Here is a 15,954-nt window from a genome sequence, read left to right as displayed (position 1 = left end):
ATTTCAGTGTCACCGTTACATTATTTGTCTAAAAGTCGGAGAATCCATATCAACATTGTTTATGTTTAAGTTACGATCGGCCGGTAAATAGCTATAGTTATAATTGTTATAATATAAATTAACTTTTAGCGCGATTCTTAAGTGATTCTGAAATGCTCAATAAATACGGACGTAATTAACAACAGACACCAACAAATAAAAACCACAGCACAAAGAGCGTCAACTTTTTAAAAAATCACAGCAAAATTTATAGTTCAGCAGAATCCTTAACAAGGCATCGTATTGAAATGTCAAGTCCAATCAGAGCATAGATGAGTTTACATATTACATCAAATTTTAAAAAAAAGCAGACGAATATAGCAAGAATAAGACTCATTTTGCCACAGTGTGTGTCTTTCTTATTAAAGTGTTTAGGGGGTCATAGAAAAGCTTTTTAAATTTAGGGCTTCAAACCATTCCAATACTAAGAAATCGGTTGGATTTTAGGATTAAATAGAATATATCAACGTGTCCCTACAGGCATAAACCCTCTATTGAGCTGGTACCTACTAATAGATCAAACATAATATATCAACTCTTCAGATTAAATCAATCTTCATGTTGATTGAAATGCAGGATATCGAGGTAGACAGAATATTTTCTGCCATCGTCCACACTGATGTCACCTGTCCCCTCCCTCGTCTTCATGTTCTCCTCTTGGTTTTCATCTATTGTTTCATGTCTTCTGGAAACAGGTTGATATTGCCAATGTCCCAATTTCTTCTTTAAAGTGCAGCCTCAGCCAGCCTGTGGTACTCTGTCACACGTCCAGTTAATGACCAAATCTTCCTGTCCTTTATTTATAGTAAGAGTGTGTGTGTGTGTGTGTGTGTGTGTGTGTGTGTGTGTGTGTGTGTGCGTGTGTGTGTGTGTGTGTGTGTGTGTGGGGGGGGGGGGGGGGGTATATGAATGGGTGTTCGAGGGTGTGTGGCTCAGCTCCTGACGGCCAGCATGGAGTTGATTTCCCAGATGAGGTTGCGGAGTTGGTCCATGATCTGTTTTAACTGCTGGTTCTTCTGCTTCAGCTTCTGCAGGAAAAATGACAAAAAGAGAAAAAAACAAACATATATTTAGATACACAAATATAAAAGTCAGAGTGCTTTTTTGTCTACTTACGACAATAAAACTACAGGTTACAAAAGACCAAAAGGTCAAACAACCGACAAGGCAATAACTTTTCACTAGATTTGAGCTGCTGCACTGTACTTCTAAACAAGGGTTTCCCATCAGCTCTACTTTAGCATCATGCTGTCAACGCACCATAAACTTCACACATCCAAACCCATTTTAAGTCCTTGTAAAATAGAATTTATTTAACATATTACTGAGAAAGACAGGATCCAGATGTAATCTCGTTCCTAATGACTGTTCCTGTTTTGCTGCTGTAATGGGACTATTAACCGGGAGGGTTTTCCCAGCAGGAAATCCTGTGAGAAGCACATTTTAAGACTCTGTCTTCAAATTTACTATAAATCCAAGTTAACCTGGAAACTAAACCAAAGTAAAACATATTGGTTGTATTTCAGCAAAATAGAAATAGTTTAATGTTACACCAGGGTTGTGGCACAAAGTTGTTATGTTTGAGTGGTGTTTGGCATTAGTTGTGATTCTTACAGTGCTCCATTTTCAAATATGAGTTTGGCAGAAACACATCTGTACTTTGATCTAAATGTTAGCGTCAGCATTCTAACTTGTGCACAATGACAATGCTAGCCTGCAGATGTTTTGCAGGTATAATGTTTGCCGTGTTCACCTTCTTAGTTTAGTGTGTTAGCATGCAAAACATTTGAGTACAACTAAGGCCAATGGTGATTACATTAGTTTTGCAGGTACAGCTACTTTTAAAAGTTTGACTTGCTGATGGTACCAGATGAAAAATCACAGAATCACCAGAGTAATTGAGATTATTAGTCTGGAAACCATGAAAGTCTTAAGTTTGATGGAAATCCATCCGATAGTTGATATATTTGGACCAAAGCTGTGAATCGACTGTTCGCGTAAAAAATCTAATTTATATTTGTGACCCATTTCTAAAGATTAACATCGTCAGTAGGAATGCATGGGCTGGGGTTTAAGTAAAGAGATGGACAAACATGTGATTTGACAGTAAAAATACATAAAATAACACCTGCCTTATCCTTCAGTTTGTACAGTATGGGGTAAAGATTAATAGAAGCCACATTTTGTATTTCTTTGTCCAACATACAATAGACAAAGTTGTCCCACCTGCCTATTGACCTCTCCCCAAATACGGAGCACTTCAGTTGTCTTCATCAATCCTAGCCTCTGCTAATCGCTAAACTAACACATCTGGCCTGTGTCTGGGTTGCACAGGTACATCACAGAGGAGCAAACACCCCAATCTCCCCGTCAGTCACTGAGGGCTTTGTCCGCTGATTACCTCTGAATACGCTACCAAGATCTCTAAGTCAACAGCTGCCATGGACTCAAGTACCTCACTGCCTGAGCTGGGGGGTTTTTTCCCCCACAAACAGGAGCTGCTGCTGGAGAGTCAGAATAAAAACAGGTACAGCTGCCAAACGCGCGCTGCCTTTGAACGAGCAGCTCGGGCAAAACATACATTTGAAGGTTCGGGCAAATTTAGCAACGGCAGTACATCACAGCTACTTACTCAGCTGCTTTTCTTCTGATGGAGAGCCAGAGAGAAAGAGAGAGAGAGGGAAAGGAGAGAGAGGGAAAGGAGCTACTGTATCTGCAGTGCAGTGAAATCTATTAAGATTAAATCCATCTCGCTCTCTCTGTAACACTCCTTTAGCCATGACTAATTACCAGCCATTTTTGCAGCGCAGATAACACCTTGAGCAATCGATTTCACACAGCTCTCTTAATATCAACTGTTTAGCTGATTGTCCTTGAAGATATTCCAGAGTGGAACATTTGGAGGCCTTCCAGTCTCTCTCTCTCTCTGGGGGGCTCTCACTGCCTCTCAAGCCCCCCCCCCCTCTATCTCTGACTTCGACTTTCACTTTAATTCCCTGTGTGCGTGTGTGTGTGTGTGTGTGTGTGTTACATGGGATGTGCCTCATTACCCTGACAAGCAAGTTCTTGAAATAACTCGGCCATTTACTCTGACTGAAATTACAAAGGCTTGTGGTATCGTCTCATTAATACAAACACTTTTTAAACAATTATACAACACATGTCCCTTTTTTTAAACAGCGGGAAAAAAAATTATTCTTACATGAAGCGTTAAAAAAGAAAAGAAAAAAAGAGCTGCAAAGGACGGATATTTTTTTCAAGCCATAACTGGCAGATTTGGCTTCAAAGACAAAATGTGCTACTTGTGAATGCAAGTTCTTCCACGGAAATCCACTCTCCGCTCTTCTTTGAAACCAGACAAGTAAATCCACATTTTTCACAGTGGGAATAAGACTATGGAGGCAGCGAAGCCTTCACGGCACGTTCATCGTAAAAGGCTCTCTGGCATATCTTGATAAATGAATAAAAAAAGACTATTATCACAGAAATTGTTCTGCAACCTCAGGGAGCTATAATGCCATTCATAACCTCGTAATTAGTGTAACTCTAATCCTTCACACCTACAATGCGATGTTTTGAAAAAAGGGTGTACTACGGAGAACAAAGCAGAGACGAGGAGCTCTGAACCATCGTTTCTGTGTCTCAGGAACAAGGCTTTTACACACACACACACACACACACACACACACACACACACACACACACACACACACACACACACACACACACACACACACACACACACACACACACACACACACACACACACACACACAGCTCTTCCAGTGGATGCACTCACTCACAATAACGTTTTGATGCCTTTTTAATCCGTTGTAGGCCTCTCCTGACATGCTCTGACACGGCATCGGCCCCGGCAGGGTGGCCAGTCAACAACTCATGAAAGTAAACAAGGAAGCACCGTCTGAGCTCCTGTCTCCGAAGGCCTCCTGCAGACTGGCAGACTGCCTACCTGCTTCATGGAACCTGGAGATGCTGGCAGCCGTCAGAGGAGCGGGCGGAAAAGCACAGTGACCCGAGATGGAGTGGAAACGGAGACTGGCGAGCACAGAGCAGATGCAGTGATGTGTGTGTGCGTGTGATAATGTGCAGCAGTGCAAGTGTTTATGGTCTGGTGTGCATGTGTGTGTGTGTGTGTGTGTGTGTGTGTGTGTGTGTGTGTGTGTGAGAGAGGGTGTGGCTGCACATGAACATCTCTGTGACTGTTTGTGCATCAGTCTGTGTGAGGGATTCATTTCATTGGATATGTATTGCTGCCAATGCTGACCTGACTAACGTTACTGCTGGTTAGAGCTGCAACTAATTCAAATTTGTATTATTGATGTCTCAGTTGACTATTTTTATGAACAATCTTTTTTAATTTCTAGTCTGTCTGTCTGTAAGTCTATAAAATATTAGAAAATGTCCCAATAAACAACAAATATTTTCCCAAAATTAATGTCTTCAAACGACTTTTGTCAGTCTAACAGTCCAAAACCTAAAAACATTCCATTAACAGTAACATAAAAGGGAAAAACATCAAATCCTCACATTGTGTGAACAAGCAACAGGGAATTTTAGCACTTTTTTGACCCTGGAAGTTTGTTTTGACTGTGACATTTACAGTCGGCTAAGATTTACTCTGTGCAGTCTTTCTCACACTAGATTCACACTGCAACATTTTGGTGTTTTGTCGGGAGGTGGTTTTAAAACATTGCTTGGAAGTTTTTATTACATGTTTGATGTAGTGGGTGTGTACTCCTAATATATGTGTGTGTGTGTGTGTGTGTGTGTGTGTGTGTGTGTGTGTGTGTGTGTGTGTGTGTGTGTGTGTGTGTGTGTGTGTGTGTGTGTGTGTGCGATTAGAGAGCGGGGAAAAGAAGGTCACGTAAATGAACTGCAGGAAGCTCTCAGGTGCCCTGGCAGCACATCTGGGCAGAGGACAAGCCAAAGTGAGATCTGTCTTTCAAACAGCAAACACGATCTTGTAAACAAAAGTCACAAGCAGTTTGTTTATTGGACAGAGTTTTGGCAACCTGCCATCCCAAGAGATTTAACATTTTGGCGGTGGGGTGGGGGTCAAAACCAAATCCGATTCCCGTCCCTGTTATTTAAGCTAAGCCTGATGGAAATGTCAGAGTAGCTGTAGTTCACTTCTGAGTCATATCCAGTTCGGATTCTGAAAACAAAGTTACACATAATGTCACCAGAGTCGTACTGTGGTTTGACCTAAAAGTCTTGGGAAACTGCCATTATTCCCAGTGGATTTGAAATTAAGGCAGCAACAATTTATTAAGTTATTTATACAATGGCAGACTTTGGGCTTCAGGAAAATGTGATCGACAGTTGTCATTTTATAAAAGAAAATGTATCATTTAGCTAACTCATTAATTAATCATTTGCCATTTATTTCATTTAAACAACTCAAATTTCCGCTGTTTCTAGCTTCTCAAAAGGGAATTTGATTTGATGCTTTTAGTGTTCTTTAGAAATTAAGATTTTTATTCTGAGGAAAAAAAAATCCAGAAGATGTCACCTTTGACTTTTAGAGGTTGATGACCATTTTTCACTTCTTTTTTTACATTTTACAGATTAAACAATTAATTGGACACATAACTATAGCAGATTAATCAATGATGAAAATAACTGTTAGTTGCAGGCAGTCTGCTATAGAAGCACAACAATGAATTTGAAGGAGCCAACAATGATTCCCTTTAAAATTGCTATAATTTTGTCTGTTACATTTATTTACTGATTTATTTTTTATTTCTATTTAAGTATTTGTATTTAGAATTTCGCTGTAAATCAATTGACTCGGAAATTCAAACATTCAGAAACCCAACGCTGGATTAAAGAAAAGCCTGTACATGAGTCACAGGCCGAGAAGAACTACAAACCATAACTTATTAATATCTGCAGCTTTCATCCTGACACTATCTGATGCTTTGTTTCACCAGAAACTTTAAGACAACCCTATCAGGTAGGAGCTCAGTGATGAAAGAGCCAAAAGGTTACACAGAGAGAGGTTGTGCACAGTGGAGTGGAGGACAGGAGCTCAATCATTAGCTGAAGCTTTTTAAAAAAGAAGATTGAGAGCTCTTTGCTGACAGGGCAGATGACAGTTTGTTTAAATGACACGGATGGAGGGCTGTTACTCAAACCTGCTCTGCGTCTCCCTGTCTGCCTTCCTCAGACTCCCTTCATCATGCTCCCTTTCCCCCCTACTCGACCAAATCAGATCAAAGAAGCTGTCCTCAGTAGAAGGGTGTAAGACAAAAGTGAGGGAAAAAAAATGAATTTTTCATCGAAATCACTTTATTAAAATTCTGCTCCAGTGAAACTTTGCCACAAGAGAAGCTCAAACTGTATCTCTGTGTCTCGTGTCGAGACGGATCCGGGCTCGGGCCACAAAAAGACATTCCCTGACCTGAAATCCATTAGTCACAAAATATATTCAGAAATTCACATCATAGGCGCATTGGAGATTGCTTTCAATTAAAAGTGAATGGATTTTTGTAACTTTAATACAACACAGTGTTTCGGTGACACATTGGATGGAACAACACAGCACATTGTAATCTTTGAACACTTCGGATTTGTCAAATGTAGGCCGTCAAACAACAAGCGTCTTCAGGCTTATCAAGCTTAATAATTGGCATCTCTATATTAATTAATTCGGCATTATCTCCACATTAAAGATGATTAAGGAGTTGTTTTCATTATCCATTATAGAACAATCCAGTAATCTTGTAATTATTATATGAATAAGCTGAGGTATTCATCTGCTTTTTTAGCTATTTAACCCTTTTGATCTATGATTAAAAACATGACCACCGTGCTCTCCGAGCGCATTAAGAACCCTAGCGTTGCTTTTTGATGAGGAGCTCTGAGATAATGGCTGGGAAGAAACTACTTGGATTAAAATATACACACACACACACACAGGAAGAGAGAGAGGGAATATATCAAATGGAGCGAAGATGTGCCTTCACTCAGGATTCCACTGCTAATCCGCCCTGTCGCTGGCGACTCAAATCGCAGCTTTGACTCAGACGGATCTGGCTGGGAATTACAAGTGTAAGTGTCTGTGAGTGAGGAGAGGGGATTAGGAAGAGGAGAGGAGAGAATATGGAGGAGAGGAGATGGAGGAAGAGGAGGAGAGGAGACCGAGGAGAGGAAATGAGGGAATATGGAGAAGTAAAGAGGAAACAAGGAGAGGTGAGGACAGGAAAAGAAAGGGGAGGAGGAGGAAGAGGGAAATCAGAGAGACGGTAGGAGAGAGGAAAGGCGACTAAGAGAGGAAGTGGAGAGGAAGAGTAGAGGGAGAGGGGAGGAAAAGAAATGGAAGAGGTGATGGAGAAGAGAGGATAGTAGGGATGGGTTCCAATAGCCGGTTTCATTCCACTTCCAAATTGCGAAATACCGGATTAAACACCGTAACGACAAGACCGTTGCTTAAATATTTCTCCACCGTCCACTATGTTAAAGTAAGAACTTTTGGTATATTTGCTATCTTGGAGGGACGAGTGCTCGACCTCAGCCCAACGCCGGCGTTAAACTGTATTCTGTGGCCCATAACAGTGTAAACCGATTACATCTACAGTGGACCTTCAAAAATCAGTGATTAGGTGATAGTTGCTGAATGTAGTTTTCCACGTTATTGGCTTTACTTGAGCTTCTAGCAGCTGTAGCAGAGCCCATCAGTGAGGAGTAAATGCAGATTTCCCTCGCAGCACAGGACGGGATTGCACATCGTATGCAATGACTCAGCAAAACATAATCTGTACAGATGTACCCAGAAAAGATCCGTTGAGTGATTCGGATTCGATAATCTGATTCGGAACTGGGTTCAGATTTGAAAAAATGCTATAGAACTTCATCCCTAGATGAGAGAAGAATATGAATATGAGATGAGACACGTTGAAACCTCCATCACCTTTCACAAACTCAACACCCTCTGCTCTCCTTTAAAATGCTGTCCTCCAACAGTGAAATAGAGTCTTGGCAGAAACGCAGGTCTTATCTGATTAAATTATATGGTTTATAATTAGTGTGAGGAAAAACTTGGAAAGGAGCCTCAACTATGTGTATAGGTGCCTTTCTTTAGAATGCGTGTGTCAAAGAGAACCAATGCTCAATATATTAACAACTGTATCTCTGTCCATAAAATCCTCAAACTGTACTGGTCTGCATGAGGCTCAGATAGCTGAGTCATGTCTTTTCCCTGACCACTTACATATTATGTAAAAATTCGTCAAGCGATAAATATTTAGGAGCACATAAATCAAGGATCATGGATGGAGGTTATACGTCATCATATTTCTCTGTTCAGTCTACGTAATATCTGGTGCCGTTAATTCATGGTTCACTTTGAATCAATAAACATGATTTTGAACGTTGTCCAGTCGATCAGGACCGCTGCCAGCTTGCACTTCAGCGGGATGCAAGTGCACGTGTACTAAAAACCGTTCCAACAGAAGTGAAATGTCACTTTAAGGAACACACACTGCCCATTCGGAGGTAGAAAGCACAAGTGAGTTGGGGGATAAGTAAGCTGCTTACTGCTGTGCTGTGCCTGGGGAACCCTGTGACGCTAAGTGGGTCCTGGTTTACCATCTGACAGTATACCCACAGGGAGCCGGGCCAAGCAGCTTTAATTTGCCCGACATCAGTTTAAAAAAAAAAAAAAAAAAAAAAAAAGCCTTAATTGACTTTACAAACTTCATGGCTTTTTCTCAACGGGGAGGTTTAAGTGCAAGTGTTTGCACTTAAACCTCCTGTGTTTGGCATGGGCTTTCCCAGGGGAATGAAGCCCTTTTAAAAGGGATTTTGAAGGCAGATAAAAGCCTTCTCTTCCAGGGGTGGCAGAAATACAATAGCCATGTTGTCATCCTTGCGTACACCTACCAACGGGGTTCTTTCAATACGTCCTCGGCATCGAGGTGGAAAGCCTGCAATGTCAGCCGACTGTTGCAATCGATTTCGTCTTTTAGAGGTATCTGAGGCTAGGCGCCCCCTCGCTCTCTCCTAAGCACTTGCGTCTCTGCCAGGTAGCCCCATCGATTGAGCTTTCCTTTGTGATTTGGCTCCCAGTGATAATAAATGAGGGGCAAGAAGGTCGTAGTGCAGTTGCTTTAAAACCAATGATGGGCAGCCATGCAATCCATTTACCCAACAGCAAATTTGCTCATCGGAGCATAATCCAAGGAATACAGCTACGTTTACTGGAGTAGGGGCTAAGTGACATACACAACCAAGAAAATGTGTATTTCACTGCATGTCACATACTGCGGTAATTACCTTTTTTTGCAGACATAAGAACATACAATACGCTTTTGTGCCTGAGTGCATATCTAAGTTAACACTTAGTTCAGGAGAGCAAAAGGGCTAACTCGTAGCCTGCAGCAGATTCACTACAGCAGCTTGGGAACTGATAAGGAGAATGAAATTCAAATCACAACCTTCTGGGTTTCAAAGTGCGTTGACTGCATACGCATGACTGCTTCAAGCACAGATACAGTTAAAGCTCACAGCTACAGGTAGAGCCCAACAAAGATATAATATGAGGCCAAAACCATATCAATAACAGTAAAACCCCCCAAAAAACTGATATAACATATCTGCCAATATTCTGTTTTATCACAATTACTATAAATATCAAAACACCCCAAAAAAACAAATTTCTTTGCAAATTTGGTCATGAAAGAAGTTTAACAAATCTGAGGCCGGATACAGTATATACAGTTAAACAACAAACTTTACTATCAAAGATAACGGTCAATTCTTAACACTAAACTTTCCCAGTAATAAAATCATTATAAAAGTAGAAATAAAACTTGAAAGAAGAAAAGAGTCGGGAAATAGTTTACACAGGGATCGATATTGGGAGAAATAGATTATCCTTATTGCAAACTACAAATGCACCATTTGTACCATATATATCCTACTGGGTTACCAGCTTTGTTGATTTTTGTTTGGTTACATATTCTTCGAATTGTTGTAAATAAATAAATAAAGGCTAAAAAGGCCTTAATATGCAGTCATAATACAACTCCACCCAACATATACCCTAACACCAATATAACAATCTGTTTTTTTGTTTTTGCTTTTTATAGCCTTTATCAGTGCACATGGAGAAAGACAGTGATGGGGGGGAAGAGAGAGAGGGGGGATGACGCGCAGCAAACGTCTGAGGCTTTCTGCTAACTGTTTAATTAGAGGTCTTCTTCTTTTTGACACCGGTGCTGCTCACCAGCTCGGGACTAAAGGGGAGAGCAGAGCTCAGTTTGAACGTAGCTGCAGAGACTGACGGCTTGCTTGGAGGACTGATTTCTAGACTGGATCAGATGACGTGCGAACATTATGAGTGTGTGTGTGTGTGTATTTGTTTAATGTGTGTTTGTGTGTGCTTTAGTTATGATTGAGCATGTCCTGTGTGCTTGTATGTGTGAGTGTTGAGAGCTTGAAGCCAGAATTGGCAGAGTGATACCCCGCCGTCTCCATCTCAGAGCAGACAGGACATATTTCTTTCATCTCTCTCAGATGTCTGTCGGGAGCTTAAATCATCTGAGGCCAAGCTGAGCACCTCCTCTCGCACTCCAAGTAAACATGATTAGAGTTGCGAAATTCTTGGCAATATTGAAAGTGGAAACTTCCCATGGGAATTAACGGGAACGTATGGAGATTATATGGGAATGTATGGAAAAATGGAAATTAAAATAGAAATATAGGGGTTATTTGCTCAGGCTGTATTTACCATTTCAAATGCAGATAGAAACTAACATTTTGCCATATGATAAGCTGCCATAACCCTTTAATTTGTCAAATAAAATGCTAAAATGTGAAATGTGCCATATGGTGAGTCAGCTATCGAGCCCAATGTGGGCTGTGTGCAAACTCAGGGTTTAAAGTGAACAAATAATTCATGAAATAAATGTTTTACAATAAAGAATGAATTGAGATGGATTAATTAAACTCAATAGTATGCTCAATCTAGCCCCAAGCTAACAGCTAGCTAGCAAAGACTAGCAGAAGGCGTTAACAAGTTATATATTGCGTCCTTTGCTTAGGCTACACTCGGCTTGTTCATTGAAATATCAGAGAATTTAAAATATAGTCACTCCAGTAACATAATTAAAACTTACATGAAAGCATGTGGTCCTGCACATGTGACGGGAGAATGCACTGTGCATGAAGAGGGTTGAGGGTTGTCATTTTACTGAATTCCTTTTTAATGGAATACTGGCAAGGACCTGTACATGTGATGGAAAAGTAAATGGGCATACTTATAAACATAAGTCATAAGACCTACATTTTTATGTGTATTTCCACCAAAGTTAAGTTCAATAAAGGTATGCTTTTAAAATTAAAATGTTGCAAAAATTCCCGAGCTTAACTTACAGGAAGTTTTCCGACCATTTGCAATCCTGCGCATGATACTTCAAGGTTGTATTTTTAATGGGCAGCGGAGACTTCCAGTGATGTTGACAAAACTTGTGATTTAAAAAAGGTGCCAACAACAGTTCCTCGAACGTCAAAAGCATCTTGTGAAGCGATGTGTTAAATTGGTACCATCACTCACACACACTTAAATTCAGCTCCCCTATGGCACCTCTCCAACGAAGTAATATTGGTTCTAATTACCACTATCGTTCTAAGAGTGAAGGCAGCGGGGGGTTGGGGAGAAGAGACAGGCAGGCTGATTTCTGGAAAGATAAAAGAGAGGTAATTCCAATTTAAAACCTCAAATCCACTTGCAGGAGATGTTTATTGAGAGCGAGGAAGAGTTGAGGTTGAAAAGAGAACGAGCATGTTGCTTGTGCTTCGTCTCGCCACAAAGCGCTTTCTCAAGTTCAAATGTAAATATTCCTGCCAACACCTGAGCAAGCAGCTTTACTGAATAAAAATGCAGAATTAAAAATGATGACAGGGTTTGAAGCAAAAGAAAAAAAACAGCTGGCTTTCAGGTGATGCAATGTTCCCTTTGGCAGTCACATCACAGGCAAGGCAAGTTTATGTGTGTTTCATACATAAAGGTAATTCAAAGTGCTTTACATAATGCATTCAAAACAATGTGACCACAACTAAATCTGGAAACAAATGCACCTCATCAGACCGTCCACATCCCTACACAGAACACCACACGGTTTGTTGTTGCTTTACTCCAGTTCATTAGTCAGCATTATTGGTGCAACGGATCAGAAAACTCACGGTACGGATCTTATCGCAAAGTATTTTTAGATACTAATTGCCGATCACTGGTGATCCATATTGGCGAATACAGATCCCTTGGTTGTTTGGTTATAGCAGCTGGTATACAAGGCTCCAGGCTATTTTTTTTGCCACTGTCCCAAAAATCATTTCAACCGCTTTGGATGTTATCCTTTTACTCTGTTAGAGTAATTTATAGTTGTTTTTTTTCCCATCATAAAAACACACAATTCAAATAAGGAAATAAAAGATTGTATTTTTATTGATTAAAACAAATCTTGTCATTAGTAGTTTTAATGATGTATTATAAGCTGCTTACAGCAAGTGTTAACAGATCATAATTCATCTCTAATATCTATTTAGTATCTCCTATACAACTGTATTTATTCAAGTTTCTCACCAACACTACATTTGACGAGATTCCAGAGGGTCATACCTGTCAAGTCTCACGGTCAAGGTTTTAATGTCTTTTGTGGCATCACGAAGCCTTGAAATTAAAGTATCTGCATTGTAATCGGTTCAGTGGTAACGTGTCAAAGCCAATGGCGCTGATGGCGTTCACACCGGGCAGCGGGGAGGTGGTGCACCTACTGCGGACGGCAGCAGCAAATTATTTTCCTTTGAATAATCCGGAGTTGTCGGGCTGACATTGTTGTACAACAAAGCTGAGTGTGTCAGAACTGAACTCAAAAGGCAACAGGAGAACTGAACGGAGAAAGCAGAGACAAGACACGTATAGAAAATAATGGTGATGAAATAAGAAGACAGAGAGAAGATTTTAAAGAAGAGGTTGCATTTTTTTTTCCCACTTGCCAATCAAAAGGAATATGGCTCTGCAACATGCTTGTTAAAATTCAAGGACACGTACCACATGTTTTGGTGAAAAGCATTCAATTTTTGACAAAACAGCGTTTCCCTCGACGGAAAACTACACAAGATACGTTTCATTAAAAACAATGTAATTTAAAGTCACAATGGATGCCCATTGTGCTCAACGGCTAGGCTCCTTTAAAACTAAATTAAAAACATCTTAACTGGAATCTTTGGTCTTTTACAAGAACTTACTTGTGTTTGATGTGTATACAAGTCTACAGCCTACATTTCTCTTCTTTTATAAAGCAGTCTCAATAACACCCGAAACATATAAAGCTCGCTTTGATGTGCCTTTTCTTAAACAAGTGAACTACCTGCCCCACGACTGGGGAATATGCTGCATGTGCACAATACAGCCTGAATAAAAAAATACTTCATACCTTCCTTTCATGTAAACAACAGTCCTAAACTCCACGGCAGACAACGGCTTAAAAAAAAATTATTAATTGCTTACATAGCTCTTTAACATTGTAACACAAAGCAGAAATAATTGGGGTTGCACTAGACACTAAATGCAGCAAAATACTAGGAAAACACGTATTCTCCAAAAAACCAGCTCTGATCCCTCCTCCGCAAGAGCTTTGCGGCTACACTGCCCCTCTGACCCCCGCAAAACAATTAAAAAGCCCTTGGCATACAGGGAGCCTCTAATGGGCCACAGAGAAGACTGCTAATAAGACAGAGGTACGGGCACCTGCTGTGCACAGACTGCTAATTCTGGAGCCCGAACACAGAGGTGGAAGATGGGAAGGGAGCGATGGAAGAATGGGAGGTATAAGGAGGATGGGAGACAGAAAGGGAGAGGAAGTGGAGCACAGCAGGGGGGCGACGTCTGTGGGAGTGGAAAGAGAGACAAACGGAGAGGAGAGAAACAGAGAGAAGGAAGGTGGCAGGGAATCAGAGAGCAAAGCGAGAGAGACGGAGAGAGAAAGAGAGCATCTGCCAACCAAGCTGCATCCCTCTCTCCCGGTCGTATTACAGTTAGGAGGTTGCGTTTGTTTATCACCGGGCCTCGGCAGACTCCCAGCCTGCTCTTCAGATAAAACTAACCACCAGTGCCACTGGAATTCATTATACAAGCCGCGCCGGCAGCTAAAGCTCGCACAGGTCTGGAGAGGAGAGAAGAGCAAAGCCAGACAGTGGATGGCTCCTCTATTTGAAATCACAAACATCCCCCTGCTTTTAAATTTCTCCCTTTCTCATTTGAATAAAAGAGGACAGACACAGTAATTAAAGGGGTATTAAAAAAAAAAACAAGGCAGTGTGCGGTGAGGGAGGGAGAGCAGCAGCAGAGCGGGAGAGATAGTAACGGAAAGAGGGGAGAGAAAGAGAGGAGCTGTGGAGAATTAATAACAGGCCAGATCTCTCCAAGGCCTCCTTAATGGGCTGTGACAGGAATTTATTCACACTTAGGCTGGTATTAAATCAAACGCGAGGCGAGTGGCAGTGGCAGGCTGCAGCAGAGGGGTGGGGCAGTGGGTGGGGGGGGTGCAGGTGCGGCTGAGACAAACGGTGGGGGTCTGCCATGTCGCACAGGTCCAGCATAAAACCTCCACCTACCAGGGTGGAGGGTCATCACCAAGGCCCCTCGAGATAGATTGAAGAACGGAGGGATGGAGCGGGGGATAAGGAACGTAAGAGGAGAACAAACGATGAGTGATGTGCCGATGACAAGACAGCCTGTCCCACGCCCCAGATGGAATGATTATCAAGTAGTCCGGAGAGCCGCTATGAATCATCCTTCCTCCACTCGGCAAAAAAACGCGCCGTCGCTCAGCCAGACAGCCAGCCAATCAGTCAGCACGGCGGGCAGAAAGGAGGCCGATTCCCGATTCGACTTGGACGGCACGAGCCGCAGACAGCTGGCCGCAAAATGGAAGCCGCTCAAAACAGAGCGTTCCCGTCCAAATTAGGGCTCTCTGAGAAATTCTGCTCTTGAATTTACCCGTCATATTTTTTTTTGTTTTCCTATTAATTGGCGCGTGACCAGCAATGCAGGATAGTCATTAACTTGTGGTCACTCGGGTGCCACGGATTCCAGTCTGTTTTATTGGAGCAGAAAGAGCGTGGATGACTGGGGACTCTGAATTGATATGCACAATCACATTCTACAGCACCAGAGGTCTGCGGCAAAGAGATTGAGCAATCGCAACTCATTAGGCACCAATGAATTATGGCTAATGCATCTTAAACATTTATGCAAACACGGTCGACTTTCACACATGCTCAAATAAACTTTACCTCTTCATACTCGCACATGAACCGCAACGTACCACATACTACGTGCATGAGAGTGAGCACTGGGACACATGACATACATTATAAGAGCATTACATAGAGGCAACAAGGACAAAGTGGCACATGCACTCTGGGGGGAATAGACACATCGAAACCACTGCGATTCAAATACATATTGCAACACACAGCATGCCTTCTGGTAAAGACACTTGTGGAGAGTGATAGTGGTGATGCCCCCCCCCCTTCCCCCTGCAACGCTGGGCAGATTGCATCACCATCCGTCAGCCAGACTCCGACAAACAGCAATTACCCCAATCGACAGATAACGAGAGCAAGGCCATCACTCACAGCCAGGACACCCCATAAAGCAGCCAGACATTACCATGCAGGAGTCATTTATCTGCCTCTCCTCCAAGCCCCCCCCCCCCCCCCCCCCCCCAGCTGATCTTTACTCCTACTACCTGTTCAATGCAATCGGCTCGAGGGGTGGGCTTCAGGCTTCAACCGAAAAGAGGAAGGATTATGGATCCGGGGTTCTGGGGGATGGAATGGGACTGGACTGAGATGACAGCTCACTGCTACAGTCAGGGCCGCTAC

General features: G+C 41.9%; 1 protein-coding gene across 1 annotated transcript in view; it reads right to left on the bottom strand.

The window, feature by feature from the left end:
* Positions 1 to 219: 219 nt before the first annotated feature.
* The window catches only part of med30 (mediator complex subunit 30), a 34,545-nt gene continuing 18,810 nt past the window's right edge, over positions 220 to 15,954 (bottom strand). Inside the window, exon 5 of the mRNA XM_068711285.1 lies at positions 220 to 1,067. Coding sequence (XP_068567386.1) covers positions 972 to 1,067 — 96 coding nt within the window. The 3' untranslated portion in view covers positions 220 to 971. The remainder of the gene's footprint in view (positions 1,068 to 15,954) is intronic.

The sequence above is a fragment of the Cebidichthys violaceus genome, unplaced genomic scaffold (assembly GCF_023349555.1).
Source record: "Cebidichthys violaceus isolate CVI_PGR_0920_01 unplaced genomic scaffold, fCebVio1.0.p SCAF_16, whole genome shotgun sequence".
NCBI classification, from domain to species: Eukaryota; Metazoa; Chordata; class Actinopteri; order Perciformes; family Stichaeidae; genus Cebidichthys; species Cebidichthys violaceus.
The sequence above is the reverse complement of the archived record's forward strand: the minus strand, read 5'-3'. Positions and strand labels throughout refer to the sequence as shown.